A 16,609-nucleotide genomic window follows, 5' to 3' on the forward strand; every position below is an offset into this window, starting at 1 on the left:
GCATAAATTTTCAAAAAATATACCTTTCTTTTTTGTTACCAGATATTAGTTCTTTTAATTAACAATTTGTTTAGTACTTCCCTCCTTGGTCTAGTTCTCTCCAAAAATCCAAGCAATATCAAAACAGTTCAGGAAGTGATTATGAAATATAAACTTCTTTTTATCCTTAGAAAGACATCAAGTCCAAAAAAAGTTTACAAATTCGCTGTGACTGCATATATATTAAATGGTATCACATCATTGAAGTAAGACAATTCATGGTATGATGGCTCAGTGCATGACAATTTGCTGTTTGCAACAGTTTGGTATATTACAAATTTCTTTATTTCAGTTCAGTGTTTGAGATAATATAATTATTGACATTTTTCTGTATGTGATAATTTCGTGAAAGACTTGCCGAGTACCACATTTTGTTATATCACCTAGAGACCAAGAATTAAGAAAATCAGTGATATAAATGGTTTGAGAAACCAAGAGAAATTTTAGCACTTAGAAAGGAGGAATGCAGAAATTTAGAAAATAACAGAAAAAGAAAAGAATGTGTGTTTTCTCAGTTCATTTTGTGTAAAAGTACTGAAACCAATCCTACTCATAGGCAGGTTGGAAAGTTTGTATGAACCTATTATCTTCAGCATGATTGTTTGTCCATATTGTGACAACTTTACAATATAGAAGGACAGTCATGCTGAAAATATAGGTGCATGCTCAAACAATCCATGCTGCTATACTAACAGCATTGTTTGGTTGAGGTTTGAGAAGCCAGAAGAAAATTACAGGCACAGAAACCGAGTGAAAGGAAAAGAATTATTTCTCCTGATAGTTCCTTCCCCATCCCGTGATGAGTACTGGTACCAAGTGCATGTGGTGGTTGTTATGTCCGGCTATCGTTATTGGTCGAGGAAATCTCCAACTATTTTAGATCTGTGTACTTCCTGGTCTTTTCCTTGTAGGTTTTTCTGCAGGTCAGCAGTGTTGTGCACTGCTATGTCGATCAGATAGGTAGCCGTTTCCTTCTTGTCAGTGAGGGTTTTGTTCAGTCTGTTGTGCTGGATTGTCCGTTATTTTGGCACTGTCCCAGTAGAGCTTGTGGGTTGGGGTCTCTAGTACAGCCTGGGGTTCATATTTGTAATATGCTACACTTTCTTTGATCAACTGTTATTTCCTCTCTAGCTTCTAATGTATTTTCTTAGTGACCTGGTCATGTCTTTGAGTGTACTTCATCTGGGTGATCACCCTGCATCCTACAGTGATGGATCATTTCTGAGGCCAGGTGGCATCGTTGATATGTTATCTGTCACTCTAAGGTCCTTTGCAATGTATTTTCTGTAGTTCCTGGTGTTGATTACCTGATCTTGGATGGCAAGCATAAATTCTTCAGTCTCTGGAAAGAGGGTGCCTCTGTAGCCAGGTGGGCAGGAGCAGCAGTGCGTAGCACACGCTTCTTGATTAGACCGGGGTTCGAGCCCATGACCACCAAATATGGAGGATGTGGAAAGGTCAGGGAATGACCACTGCATATCCCGGAGCAATATGGCCTTAGTTACTAATGCTCCTAAAAAAAACCAAATAATAACAATAACTCAGAAAAGGGCATCCCACTCGCAATCTGTGTGTTCAAAGCCTCCTTATCTATGCAGTCTTGATGGAGGCCATTGTAGTTTCTGCCATGGAGTGTCTTCTTTGCCCACATTGTATGAACTTTTGTGAGCAGGAGGGGGTTTCTGTACTTAGGTAGAGTGGGATATATATGCTTCCAGCTTATCTTCCTTAAAGCCTGATAGAGTCGTGGTGTGTTTTTCTGGAAGTAATCCTTCAGGTTTTCAGCTGATTTTGTCATTGTTGTTGTTATTATATTATTATTAAAAACATAAATACAGTATTAATAATGGGTTAAGTTTATAATTAATGCATGTAAAAAAAGAAACAATAATTTTCATATTATTTCTATTGGTCTGATTTTAATGAAATTTAAGAAATATGAACAGATAGCTCTAAAAGAGCTGTACTATGAACTTTCATAAAAACTCATATAGTGAGAATCAAGCTTATTACATGCGGATGGACATACAAAGAAATAATTGCTAGAAATAAATTGCTAGATTTCTATTAGTTCAATTTTAAAGAAATTCAGGATGGCTGTACAAATCTTTCTAAAAGAGATTACTATAAAATTTTATAAAAATTCATCCACTAGAAGTGGAGTTATTACTGTGGACAGATGGATGAATGTGGTGAAATAATAGCACTTTATATGCATATATGCTAATGCACCTAAAAATGAATAGTGGTAGTGCACTCTGTCAAAAATATAAATCATAAGATGACCACTAAATTAACCATGTGCTTTGTCATGCACTGAATTCTCATTTAGAATTCACTGAATTGTTGTACTTACCAATTTGTCATATCCACCAATTGTCATAGTCTTGTACAACAAACTGCCACACATTGAATTGTGTGGCCATGCCTTGAATTAATGTAGATCCATATTGAATTAATTATTAAGGGCAGCTAGGTTTTCAGTGCCATAGTTCACAATGGGTTGTCCATTTTTTTTGTGGCAGTGTTCGTGCTCAAGCCTGCAACCTCTTTACTTGTGACCATGCACAGTAACTACTGGACCACAGCCAACCGAATGTTAATGCCATAATGTCATAAAATGGGTAGCATCCAAAAGAATTAAAAACTGTTTAGGCAACTTGAATGGGCAAGCAAGAGCAAATGCATCATGTGGATGAGTTTAATTTTCCTGTTATAGAATGGAAATTGGTGACATGCTGTACTCAGAGTGGGAGTAATTTATTGAGTCATCTAGATCAGCGGTTCTCAACCTTTTTTAATACTTCTACCACCAAAACCAAAATTGAAACATGTCAGTACCACTCATTAAAATTGTGTCCGGTGTTTTTGCCGTAAGGCAATTTTGCTGTAAAAGATAAGATAACTGGTTGACAGTTTGGTTTCATTTCTCCATTGATGAAGTTCTTGCAGTACCTCCATTTTTATATTATTAAAATATTATTATTAATATTATTAATAATATTAATTATATTATTATTATTAAAATAAATTAAATAAAAGATAAAATAACAGTTGACAGTTTGGTTTCATTTCTCCATTGACGAAGTTCTCGCAGTACCCCCATTTTTATATTATATAAATCTTAACCCTATAATGGTCTATACAGTGAAGAGTAGATGCGGTGGTCTTAAAATAGTGGATGATAACAACTATGTATATCGACATGATAGAAAATATGGTGATAAAACTTACTGGAAGTGTGAAATAAGAGAATGTAAAGCCAAATTGCATACTATACTAGAAAATGATAACATATCAGCTTGCAAATCCTTCGGTGAGCACAGTCATCCCTCCCACCCATCAAAACCAAAAGTTCACCAAGCTGTGGCAAATATAAAAGAGGCAGCTACTAATTCACAACAGTCTCCGAGGGCATTAATTATCAATTCTTTAGCTAATTTAGATACAACAGTTTGTTCTATAATGCCATCTTTATCAACTTTATCATGCAATATTAGAAGTTGGAGGCAAAAGAAGAATCACGCTCCTCCTATCCCTAAAAAAAAGAAATGGTTACGTGATTCCTGATGAGTGTAAGTCTCTTGAAAATTTTTTTGTTATATGATAGTGGAGAACATGATATAGACAGAAATTTGGTATTTGGCACAGAATCTGGCTAAGATGATTTGGTGAAATATAAGGACTGGGCATGAGATGAAACATTTAAATATAGTCCAGATATTTACCAGCTATATACATTACATGTAATGATAAGAAATAAAAGCATCCCTCATCTGTTCGTTTTACTTCCAGAGAAATCTGAAGAGACTTAGCAGATTTTTTTATATCATAAAGAACTTATGTCCGACATTAGATCCTGAATCCTTAATGATTGACTTTGAGAAAGGAAGTATCATTGCTTTCTCTAACATAAACCCAAATACAATTATAACCAGCTGTTTGTTTCATATGGCAAAAAACATTTACCGCAAAATCATTGATACTGGACAAAAATTGCACTATCAAACAGATGCTGAATTTAACATGAAAATTAAATGCATTACAGCATTAGCATTCTTCCAGTTAGCGACGTTATTTATGGCTTCATCTAGCTGACAGATGACGATGATTTGCCCCAAGAGTTGGTTTCTTATTTTGAAACACACTACATTGGAGGAGAAAGATGCCAAGAGCCTCAAAGGCGCAGAGTTGAACCCACATTTCCCATAGAACTTTGGAATGTCTATCAACGGACATGTGACGATATGCCAAGTATAGAAGGCTTTCACAATGCAATACAAAGCTTGGTTACAAATATGCCTCCTAGTATTTGGAAACTGATACCTCTCTTAACGAAGAAAGAAATTTTTTGCGAAAAAGAAAAAGTGCGATGCTGAACAAGGCTGAACGACGAATCAGCAAACAAAAAAATGTATAATACTATGAACGAAAGACTTCGAAGGCAAGTGCTTAGGTACAATCCACAAAATAAAATCAGTTATTTACACAGTATTGCCAGGAATCTACACACACGTTTTAAATGTACTCAAATATTTTGTATTTTCATTTTTCACAATAAAGTCTTTTTAATTTTGTTATTAATTTTTCATGTTTCATTATGTTATTTTTAATGTCCCTTATTTTTCATTATTTTATCTTTTACGGCAAAAATGCTTGCAGCAAAGATGTTTACGGCAAAATTGCCTCGAACCCATTAAAATATGTATTTGTATTAAGAGGAAAAGTCAAGATCAAGAATATTAGCATATAAGGCTATGTTATAAATTTATACATATTTTTATTTCATTTTTAATACAAAATTTTAACAAACTAAATAACAAATATTAAGCAAAATAAATATTTTTTCTCCAAGAAAATTTTATAAAGTTGGTAGGAAACTTAAGACCTTTTTATTCAAGTCTTTGATGATTGACTCAAGTTTTTTTATTGTTGCATTTACTTTGTCACTAACAGTGAAAAGAAACACATTTGGTCCTTGTAAAGTTAAATTTAGATCATTGTCTTCCAAAAATATCAGCTAAATATGCTAATCTAGCCAACCATAATTCATCAAAGAAATAGTCTTTTAATTCACATTTTGTATTGCAAAGGAAAACTCGCACTTCTAATCAAAGTTCAAAAAGACAAAATTTTACCTCTGGACAACCAACTTCACAATGCAGTAGTGATTTTTTTTGATCACTCCCCATTTCTTGGTATAAAATTTTGAACATTCGCAAATTTAGTGCACGGGATTTAATGAAATTAACAGTCTTAACTGACTGATCTAAAAACAGTTTTCAGTTTTTTGGTTATTGCTTTTGCAACCAAGGCTTCATGGTGAATACTGCAGTGAGTGAACTTAGCTTCATGAGCAACTTACTTTATTGTAGCTACAACACTGCTATGCTTTCCTGTTAAAGCCCAAGCTCTATCAGTACACATGCCAATGCAGTTCTTTCAAAGAACATTATGTTCCATCATAAAATTGTCCAATTTTTTAAATATTTCATTTGCAGTTGTTTTGCTAAATCCTTACACAGACCTTTATACTAAATCCTCAATGCTGCACAGTAACTTAATAAAAAGAACAATGCATACTGACAGCAACACTGCTGTGTAAGAGAATTTTCCAGGAAGGAATAGAAAACAACGCAAGATAAGACTCAGTCATGATTTTAAGCTTTCCGAGAAATATATAGCTATCCACTCGGAGGTTGAACAAACAAAATATTTGAAAATCAACAAGATTTGTGAACTCCCGTTAGATTGAAAAAAGATAGCTAAAACATGTAATTTATTTACTTTTAGAGGGGGAAATTTTTAATGTTTTATTTTTCATAAATTTAAAAAATTCAACCATCCATTATTCACGTACCACCAAATCTTTTTCCACATACCACCAGTGGTACACTTACTTACTTATTGAGAAATGCTGATCTAGACGATTACTGTTTAAATCATCCATAGCTCACCTAGATGGTGGCATCTAAATGAGCCATGCATTCGTTCCGCTTGAGAAGTACCACAATGAAAGATGCCAAAATGGATGACAGAGAAGTGAGCAGAAATATTTAATTGAGCAAAAGAATGAGGAATGGAACAGTTAGAGGCTATCATATGAAGCAGTGCCTGTAACACTAGCACTGCTTCATATGATAACATGTGACAACTCTTCATAAAATAACTGTAAGCAAATATATAATAAAACCATTGAAGGAGTATGGCTTGCAAAGCCGAGTAAGAAAAACCACTGGTTGAAGAGAGCTAAGAACAGATAAAAGGAGTTCTACTCATATGAATGCAAAAAAGCAGGAAGTAAATTTGATAGGCCCCTTGCAAGACCAAAGTGGTGATATAATCAAAATGGCAGTTGAGTTGAACAGTATTTTCAGCTGTTTTACTATTGAAGCTACATTAGTGCCAAGGGGGGGGAGAATGGTGAAGTCAAGTTGAATGATTATAAGATAAGTGACATAATGGTATCAGAAGCATGCCCATTTCTCAGTATCTGAAAAGCTAAAGGTAGATGGTGTACATCTAACTAGATGTACACCATCTACCTATACCGAAGAAGGGAAGAGGTGAGTGCAGCGAACCATTAGTAATGTTAATGAGATCATCATTAGATTCAGGGATTTTCCAGTCCCTTAGACTGGAAAAGTGCCAGTGTGTTTAACTTTTGTAGTCTGTAAAATTTTGGAATCTATAGTTAAAGAAACAATTAGAACCATCTCAATACTGTTAAAGTGGTTTCTGATATGTAACTTCATTCTCCATGATTTATTTCATGCTTGTTTTTTTTTTTTTTAAACCTAAGACAAGTTAGTAAAGCAGTTTTATATTTATACAATTAAAATAAAATTATATTATTTAATTGTGATTAATATTTAATGCAGCGGCCATTATCAATCCACTGAAGGATGGAAGCCTCCTCAACAATTCTTGTTGAGGGAAATGGCCATAATCTGCTACGCTGGTCGATTGCAGGTTGGCAGCTTGACCATATTTAGCAGTCACGGGCTTTGAAACCTGGTCTACACAAAGAGTATATGTTACTGCACTCTTCCAATCACTCGGTTACGGAGGCTGTTAATATTTAATATTAATTTTATTTATTAATTTAAAATTTATCAATTATTTATTGATTTAATTTAAATTGTTATTCATTATTTATTGATTTAATTTTAATATTTACTATTAATTTTATTAATTAATCTTTATTAATTATTTATTAATTTAATTTTAATATTTAATAATTTTATTTGATATAATTAATTTTTATTTTTATTATTAAATTTTATTAAATTATTATTTTATTTAATTAAGCTTTGCTAATTGAACTTAGTCTAATTTTATTTATTAATTAAAATTTTTATTATTATTTATTAATTTAATTTTAATATTTAATATTAATCTTAATTAAATGAAAACTGTGTGACATGTGTCCCTCATGCCCTCCTAAAGTAGCCTGCTTACTATATACATATTTAATATCAGCCATAAAGAAAGATTCAAATTCTGAATTTTTTTGTGTGAGATTTCTAATAATTTTGGTGATCATTTCCTTGGATTCAGCTGAAAGGGTGAATCAAGGTTGATATCTAAGTGATTAATGGATTTTAGAATGAAGGGAAAATGTATGTCCACAAGCTAAAGATGATGTTTGACAGGAACCAAAGTTGGGCACTGCCTCATAGCTTCCTTGGACTTTGCCTTCCAGTTAAGGACCAACGATCAGGGAAATCCACTTGGACATATAGTTTGAAAGAAAGTCAGAATGAGTGCTTTTATGGCTGCTGTTTGAAAATGAGTAATTTAATGTGAAATTTTGCTTTTAAAATTCCATTTAAGAAACCAATTTCAAGAGTAGGTTTTTGAAATTAGTTTTAGAAACTCCAGTCCAAATAGATAAATATAATATGCTTTGGGAAGATCATAGTTGAAAAGTATTTGACTAAAGTATTTGGATTGTTTACATGGGCACCTCCATAGCCAGGTGGGCAGGAGCAGTAGTGCATAGCACACACTTCTTGATTAGACCGGGGTTCGAGCCCATAACCACCAAATACGGAGGATGCGGAAGGTCAGGGAATGACCACTGCATATCCCCAGCACGGATAAAGGGTGAGGGTTGGTGTCAGGAAGGGCACCTGGCCGTAAAATTTTCATGCCAAAACAATAAAAACACTGACCCCATATATATATATAATGGGAAAAGGCGAGGATAAAAAAAAAAAAAAATTTGGATTGTTTACATGAATTGATTCTTGTTTCACAGTCCAGAAGGCTTTGGCAGATTTTTAAAGAAGATATTCGGTAGGGTAGGGATAAGAGAAGTTCAGGAGAGTATTGCAAATGATGTTTTTTAGAAGTGGCAGATCCTTTTGCTGATTTTATGGACTAAAGTGTTTTAAGATCATCTGAAGAGGTTAACTGTTTGGGTGCTTTTGTGCTGCTTTGGGGTATTGTATTTCTGCATACATAGCATTTTGAGTACATTTCCCATTTATGGATGAGACAAGTATTTTCCGAGATAACATATTGGGAAAAAAAATGAAGGATATTGCTAGAAATTAAATTTATGACTCTAAGAGAGCAAGTAAAGATCTTTAATTCTCAGCATCAAAAATAGCTGTAATAATGTAAATTATGATCATATGTTTGTTTCTCACTGCACTGATAATGAGGCAATAATTGCTAATACAATTTGAAATGATCTAGAAGAGCAAATTTGTGCTGAAAGAAAAGGAAATATGTATTTTTCTATTGTTTTTAATACTGAGGAAGAGATAGATATACGTCTGAAGTTCATATTTTTTGATGATCTGCATTTGGAAATGGGTGCGAGAAATTAGTCCACTCTGTGTAGAAGAAATTTTTTGAAATGCATTATTTGAAAAGGTATATTTAAAAATCTGTGATATAAACACTAAGAGCTTGAATTTGAAAAATTGAGATACCCACAATGACTGGTAAAGAATTGATTATGTTGATTACTTTTTTTTTTTTTTTTTTTTAGTGATTATCATTATTGTAAAAGGACTAATTGTATCCATGTTTTCTTGAAAAATATTGAAGTATTAGCCATATAGTTTAAGGAAGCCACAGGCTTTTGCTGCACTATCCAATAAATAAAAAGTAAATAATAATAAGAAGAAGAAAAATTAAAATATATTTAAGAAAAATAAACTACCTGGTGCTTCCCTCCTCATATAGGTAACTATCCAGCTGACCTTTTAAATTTACTCATGCTATCAGCCTCAATTAACAAACAGAGGTAACATAATAATCTACTAGATAAAATAATCCACTCGCCCAAAGAAAACTTCCTAGAGTCCAGTCCAAATCTCTTATAAATGATTCCAGAATGAATCATTTATAATATTGAAAATTTTGCTGTTATTCATTTTATTATATCCCCCTCTAAGGTGCCTATGGCCAAGTTCTGTAGCACACATATTTGAAGTGTGCCCACATGAGGAAAGACTTCAATTTGCAGATCTCACCAAGCAGGCTGCACAACTTTAGACACAGTATTCCAAGTGCAACTTACATTTGTCTTAGATAATGGAATTATGACCTCCCTATCTCTACAACTATACGTTAGATAAATCATCAGTAGGACAATGAGCCTTCCTTGAACAATATCTCTTCCAAATTGAAAGATATTGTTCAAGGTTTAGACCAAAGTGTATGTCAGATGAACTGATAAGCTTAGTGGCACAGAAGGAAAATCCATGAGATTATTTTAAACTGTGGGATATCGAGTACAATACAATAAGTAAAAACTAATGTGTAATCGAGTTAGTCAAGTTTAGGTGGACTGAGGTGTATTATGAAAAATATTTGGCAAAGAATGCAAAGAAAAATAGTAAAGGAATTCTTTGAATATCTAGATAACTAAGCAGATTGGCTAAAAAAATGACAATTGAGGTTTAACATTGATAAATTCAAAGTATTTGGATATGGATAGCAGCAGTTCTATGGTCATTTGGACAGCAGAAGTCCTAGAATAACATTTGGGCAATAGCTAACTCAAAGTAATAGATTATTAAAAGGATGATTTTTGGTAGTTGTTGGCGCATCGGCTTCTGTGGCCATATTGCACCTCCCAAGGTTTTTGCAGTACTTTGATCCAAGCCCTAGGCGGGAATCGAACCCGCGACCTTTGGGTTGCCAGGCAGGTACTTTACCCACTCGGCTAGCCCGGTCGGCTTTAAAAGGATGTAGGATGATTGTATGTACAGTTTGACATGAAATTCTCTGAGCACAAACAGGCATCTAGAGTAGCTCAAAAGACTCCCCTGTCAATGTTATATAGAAATTTGACCAGTAGAGATAAAGAGGTGATTTATCCTGGTGTAAAGGCAATGGTTAGACCGCATTTGGAATACTACATATGTCCTTCCTAAAATGAAGGTTTGTAAATCTCATTTTGGCTTCTGTCTGTTGGAAAGAGTGCAAAGCATTAGCATTAGTAGAGGCATATGATGCAAGAAAGCAAGCTTATACTGTATATCATCACCCAATTGCAAAAAGATTAGTTAGAGGCACAAAAGGATGCCGACCAGGCTAGCCGAGTGGGTAAAGTGCCTGCCTAGCAACCCAAAGGTCGTGGTTTTGAATCCCGCCTCGGGCTTGGATCAAAGTACTGCAAAAATCTTGGGAGGTGCATTATGGCCACAGAAGCCGATGCGCCAACAACTACAAAAAAAAAAAAAAGCACAAAAGGATACTCTTATTAAAAAAGACTTGTAGTTCTGTAAGGCGCAGTCTCTGGAAACTAGCAATCTGTATGTTGGCCTAATTGAGTATATAAGGCTTTAAAGGGGGAAACTTTTAAAATGTGAAAACTTTTAAACATTTAAAAAGTAAGCAAAGTGCTGATGGCATCTTTACACAAAGGGACATATTTTAAAATTAAAAAAGGACGGAAGTGTGAAAATTTGCATTCCGCCAAAGAGTAATTGATTGGCAGAATAAACTTCCACCTATTATTGTGAAGCATGTGGTTTGAACTTCTTATTCCACCTTTCTTGCTCCTTTTTCTCTTAAAAATGCCAGTAGAAGCTCTAATGTTGAAAACATCAGCTTTGAGCCAAAAGGTTGGTTTAATAGCCAACAGGTGCAATTTTTCATGGGCAACAAAGTATACTGGTCATTGCGGTGTTACTAATCTCAGTAAACTAAGAAGTAAATTGTCCCAAACTGAGAGGTAGATATTGTTCAGCCACTTTAAACCAAAATTGCATAAATGAAAAAGTGCTTAAAAATGAGAAATGACTATAAGTAGACCTTTTTATTATTTGTATTAGTTACAGATAATGAATTTTGCTACAAAACACTAGAAAAATATTTTTGCTCACAGACCCCTTTTTGGCTTCGAAAAATAACCACAGATCCTAGCTCACTTAGACATGGGGGTGTCTGGACAATAGGTATCCAAAATTAAAAATTTATATCTCAGAATTGATTTATTATATGTTTGCAATCAACCTTTTTCAGACTGACACACAATATAACTGAATAATAAACTGTCACTATATGAGTATACAATCAATCGTACTTCATAAGTGTGAAGAATGGCGTTTTGTTTTTTTTTTTTCTGTTTTTTTTTTTTTTTTTTTTTTTCTCACAAAGTCAGGAGTGATTGTAGACAACTGATTTCTCATGTCAGGTGCAACATCCAGTCAGGTGGGCAGGAGCAGCAGTGCGTAGCACATGCTTCTTGATTAGACTGGGGTTCGGTATTTGGTTCGAGCCCATGACCACCAAATACGGAGGATGCAGAAAGGTCAGGGAATGACCGCCGCATATCCCCGGAGCAATATGCCTTTAGTTGCTAATGCTCCTAAAAAAAAAAAAAAAAAAGCAACATCCAGTCTGTAACGATATTTAGATTTTGTTTATAAAAATAATATTTAAAAATAACTAAATGCACAAGGCATAATACGTTAAGAGTTTAATATCTATATAATATTGGTGTAAATACACCATAGATAACTTAAGAAACTGCGATGGTAATGTGGGAAGCATCATTTGATCTATTTGAAGGAAGAGCACAATATGAGAAACAGAGCAAATGATGCTTCCCACACTACCATTGTAGTTTCTTAAGAGTTATCTATGGTGTGTTTACACCAATATTATATAAATATTAAAAAAATAAGTAAAATTTAAAGTAGCCAATTACAGAAATTATCCACGGAGCACTTTTGGAACCACTGCACTAGAATATATCTATTTGTACAACTCTAGTAGGTCCATAACTAAAATCTCAATTACTTCTTCATCTAGAGTAGGGATACGTAACTGCTTATTTTAAAGAGCTAGAAGCAGCTTACAGTATTTTCTGGTATATAACATACCTTGTGTTGCAGAATTTTTCAAAATATTACTGTATCCTTTACAATAAAAGTTCAAGACTTAGGAACTAGGTAAGTAGGGTAAATGGAGCTATTCCAGTTAAGTGAAAATTTTTAACTTTAAAACTTAATTTAGAAATTAAGTTTTGCTATAAATGTGTTCCCCCCCTGTTGAATATGATATAATAATTACGTTAAATAAAGGTCAACAAAGAAGAGACAGTAATAAAAATTACACTTTATAAATTTATAGTAGTCTTCACTGCTTAGTGTATGTTATCTGAAAATAGTCTTTTTAGGGTTACTTTTATGTACTGGAAAGTAGAGTAATGTTTTATACCAATTGCCATAACACTGTTTCAGCACTAGGTTGCCTGATGGTGTTAATCATTTAATGTTGTAATTTTTTACATCCTTTTCTAGAAACAGTTCCAGATACAGCCCTCTTTAGTGCTCCATCAATTTGGCATAAAGTATTCGAACCTGATAAATGTTCTTAAACATGCAAAAGACCGCAAAACTTCATAAGGAAACATGTATTGTGTTCTTATTGCTTACATTAACCAAATTTCTGATAATGTGTAGTCCTTTTCTGAAGAGATGTCATTGATACTTCAGAAGCTCACTCACTATTGAAATGTTTTATTGTTGCAAACAGAAAATGAAACATCACATTGTATGCTAAGCATATGTACCACCTACTCAACAGTTTTTGGTAGTAGGTTATGTCAAGCCAGCAAAAAGTACATAAAATGTCATTTAAAAAAGTTTGTACGGGCACCTCTGGTATACTCTTCTGTGGTATTTACCTCTGTGAAACCGTTATGGATGCACTTTAAAATGGCAGAGTTTGGAATGTAGCAGGACTTAGTTGATAGAGTTAGGTGATTGGAACAGGAAGGAAGTGACTTTATGGTTTTGGTTGGGGACTCATTGTTTCCTAGTTTGTTGCTTTTCTCTGTTATCCATTGGACTTAATGAGAAGTAGTAATTAGAAAATAGCTGAAGAGTATGGGAAGTCAGAAAATTTATTTGGCAATAAGCAAGGATATCAGAATATTCCCATGTGGCCTAGGTAGCATCCATCTGCAAGAACTATTAAAATCAAGTAGCAGTAACCAGCGAAGCCATTATACTAACATGAAACCATTTTTGATGTGATTAGCCAGAGAACTGTTGTTCTTTCTGTCTAGTAGATGCAATCAATACATTAACAGTAGAACATAAGTGAAAGCAGATAACAACGTGAAAACTCTCCAAACAGATCAGTTTGAGACCATAGGACAATGTGACCAGGAATGCCAGCAGTACCGACATATATGTAGATTACTAAATGTACCGACATATATGTAGATTACTAAATGTGGCAGTTATCCACCACAATAAACTCTAGTGACAAATGACTGAAATTGGATAACCTGTTGTTGGACAATAGTTTTGTGACTTATTTCAGTAGTAGCATGTGACCAGTGAAAGAATATTTTGTGTTCTCAAATGACAATTTGATTTTTGATCATGGGACATATGGATGTAGTAAGAGGTGCTAAAAAAAGTTTGGTGCACTGTAGGTTACATTATTACATGTACTTTTGATTAATTTTATTTTAATTTGGAGTAAAAATTACAGTTAATTGGAATAGTGAAAATTTGTCTAATGTGTAAATAATTCTGAGTGTAACGTTCACCTTCATGGCATCATATATTTATTTGAATTAACCTTGCATGTCAGTCTTGAATTTGTGTATTTTGTGTGAAAGTGTTTGCAGCACTAGGTATTGTGTGTTATTTTGCACTTAACTGTTAGAAATATGTTGAGAAACTGTAGTGAAGAAAGAATAAAAGAAAATGCTATTAAGGGAAGAATATGAAAAATGTGTGGTTAATGATATCAAGGAGCTAAAGTTATTTATTGTATAAATTCAACATAAACAAATTGACATGGTGATGCGAATGACAATGAACCAGTATACATTGTAGCATGGATGAAATCTTCATGTTGAAATGCCGTTAAAGGTTCTGTGATTGATATTTGACTTCCTTTAACTAAACCTGTAATTTACATCTTTACATGTGTCACGTTAGCTTATGTTTTTCTGTTATATTAAGCTGGACTTCAGCAGGTTCCAGTGATTAGTGTTGCGTTCCTAATAAAGAGTGTTTTGTAAAATAGCTTTCTTGTTTGTGTTATATGGACAGAGTTTCATTTGTATTACTGTTACCAGGGTGAATAAAAATTATAGTAATTTTATTTATCACAGTAATTATAGCCTGCTACTTGTTGCATTATTGCATCCAACTCCTTTAGCCATTCTAAAACCATTCTATAGGATGTTTTGTGATTACATGACACAATAAAGAGGTGTTATCAAAAATAGGCAGAAAAGTTGGCATGAATGTGAGCCGATACAGCCATTTTGTGTAACTGTTAAGCAAATCACTAAATTGAATTTTGTATGGACAAACCTTGCCACATTAATACCTAGTTAACTAATTACCATTATGTACATTGCATATTGAACTTGTTTTGCCTCTTTGGTAATGCAGTGGATATGATTCCTTGCCACCCATTTGGGAAGTCTGAAGCTTGATTCCTGTACTTGTGGCTATCATTAACTGTTCTAAGGTGGAATGATATATAGTGCCTCCTCCAAGGAACTTGGGTTTTGTCTCTTATGCAATATGCATATCAGACTAAATTGCATGCGTGTGGTAGAGTCAAAATTTTAGAACTTGAAAACAGCACATATAAGGATATTTATGGATATATACTACCATCACAAGAAGTGTCCATGTATATGTTTCACATTGACATCACTGCTACACTTCAGTAGTGTATCTGCTATGACACACTCTACCCTCCTGGGCAGGCATTCCGCCATTGAATGATAGGCTGCACTGGATATAGCCCTGTATTTCTCCTGCAGAAGTGACCATTTGAGCTGCTGATGTTCAGCATGTTAGTCTGGTCAACCCCCAACATTCCAGTTCATGTCACAGGTGTTTCAATGGATTCAGATTGGAATTCTGTGCCAGCCATTACAACTTTTGGCCATTTGTGCCCGTGAACCATTCTCAAACAGCACTGGCAGTTTGGCATAAGACATTGCTGCTGAAACAAACATGGGTCTGTACCAAAGGACCACCATTTCTAGAAAGAGTGGAACTGTCCAAAATATTAAGGTACAAGGGACATTGTATGTATTATATTAAAGTATAAGGGGAAAAAATAATGGAAACACCTGATATGAAAGTAGTGGTTTTTGTAATGGGTGTGCAGTGCATTTATGAATATACAGTGATGTTTATTGCAGGTAGTACTGTGAAGGAAAGAATAAAGGCTGATATTTATTTAGATAAAAAGGTGTACGAAGAAATTACCAATCTGTCTGAATTCCAAAGAGCTCGAATTGTTGGTGCACATTTAGCAGAGGAATCAGTGACTAACGTGATGTTGGCGAGATCAAGACCACCTCCAAGAGCTACAATGGAACAGGTCTTAGAAGACCTAAGACGGACCAAGTTCACGACGATGATGATCAGTGACTAAATTAACCCCAGGGGCTTACATCAGGTGAGTATGGGCTTGGCACACCCAGGGTTCTGAGCTGGATATCATTATTCTTCTCTTTCTTGGTGATTCCCTTCTACTTCTCTCTCTCTCTCAGGGTAACTCAGAATTGTTTTTTGGCAGCATAAACCTCAGGCTTCCTTGCACCATATAGCTAATAATAATAATAATAAACTGCTGATTTGTTTATTGTATTTAGAGCAAATGTATCAAAAATAGTTGTGTTCACCAAGTATGGAAAGAAAGCTGATAGAATGAATTGTGGTAGAAAATCAAATCTGACTGAAAGGGACCACTAGATATTGAAAAGGATTTTAGCCTGAAAACATAGAATTACTACGTGAAAAATAACTAAAGAGCTTAATGCAAGTCTGGGCAGTCCTGTTTCTAGCAAAACAGTTTAGCGAGAACTACATAAAGATAAAATTTTTAGGTGCACTATAGCCACGGCAGCTTATGCGCACCTAAACCCCCATAACACACACATACACAAAATTTATGGGGCTTCAATTTGCCAAGCCACTCTACTGGTGGTAATGCTCGAAGGAGGATGCAGTAGTGTAAGGAGAGCACAAAAACTTGATACTTGGTGATTGGAAATGTCATATTTTCAGACAAATCATCATTGACAATTTTTTCAATATCAGGGAGA

General features: G+C 34.3%; 1 protein-coding gene across 2 annotated transcripts in view; it reads left to right on the forward strand.

Moving 5' to 3' along the window:
- LOC150086485 (uncharacterized) overlaps nt 1-12,979 on the forward strand; it is a 73,365-nt gene extending 60,386 nt beyond the window's left edge. For both annotated transcript variants that reach the window (XR_016546854.1, XM_090371428.1), the window contains one exon: nt 12,813-12,979. Coding sequence is in view for 1 of the 2 variants with exons in the window: in XM_090371428.1 (XP_090227554.1) it covers nt 12,813-12,840 (28 nt within the window). In the remaining variant the exon portion in view is untranslated. The remainder of the gene's footprint in view (nt 1-12,812) is intronic.
- Nucleotides 12,980-16,609: the final 3,630 nt, after the last annotated feature.

The sequence above is a fragment of the Mastigoproctus giganteus genome, chromosome 4, assembly GCF_048544385.1.
Source record: "Mastigoproctus giganteus isolate SK-2022 chromosome 4, ASM4854438v1, whole genome shotgun sequence".
Lineage (NCBI taxonomy): Eukaryota > Metazoa > Arthropoda > Arachnida > Uropygi > Thelyphonidae > Mastigoproctus > Mastigoproctus giganteus.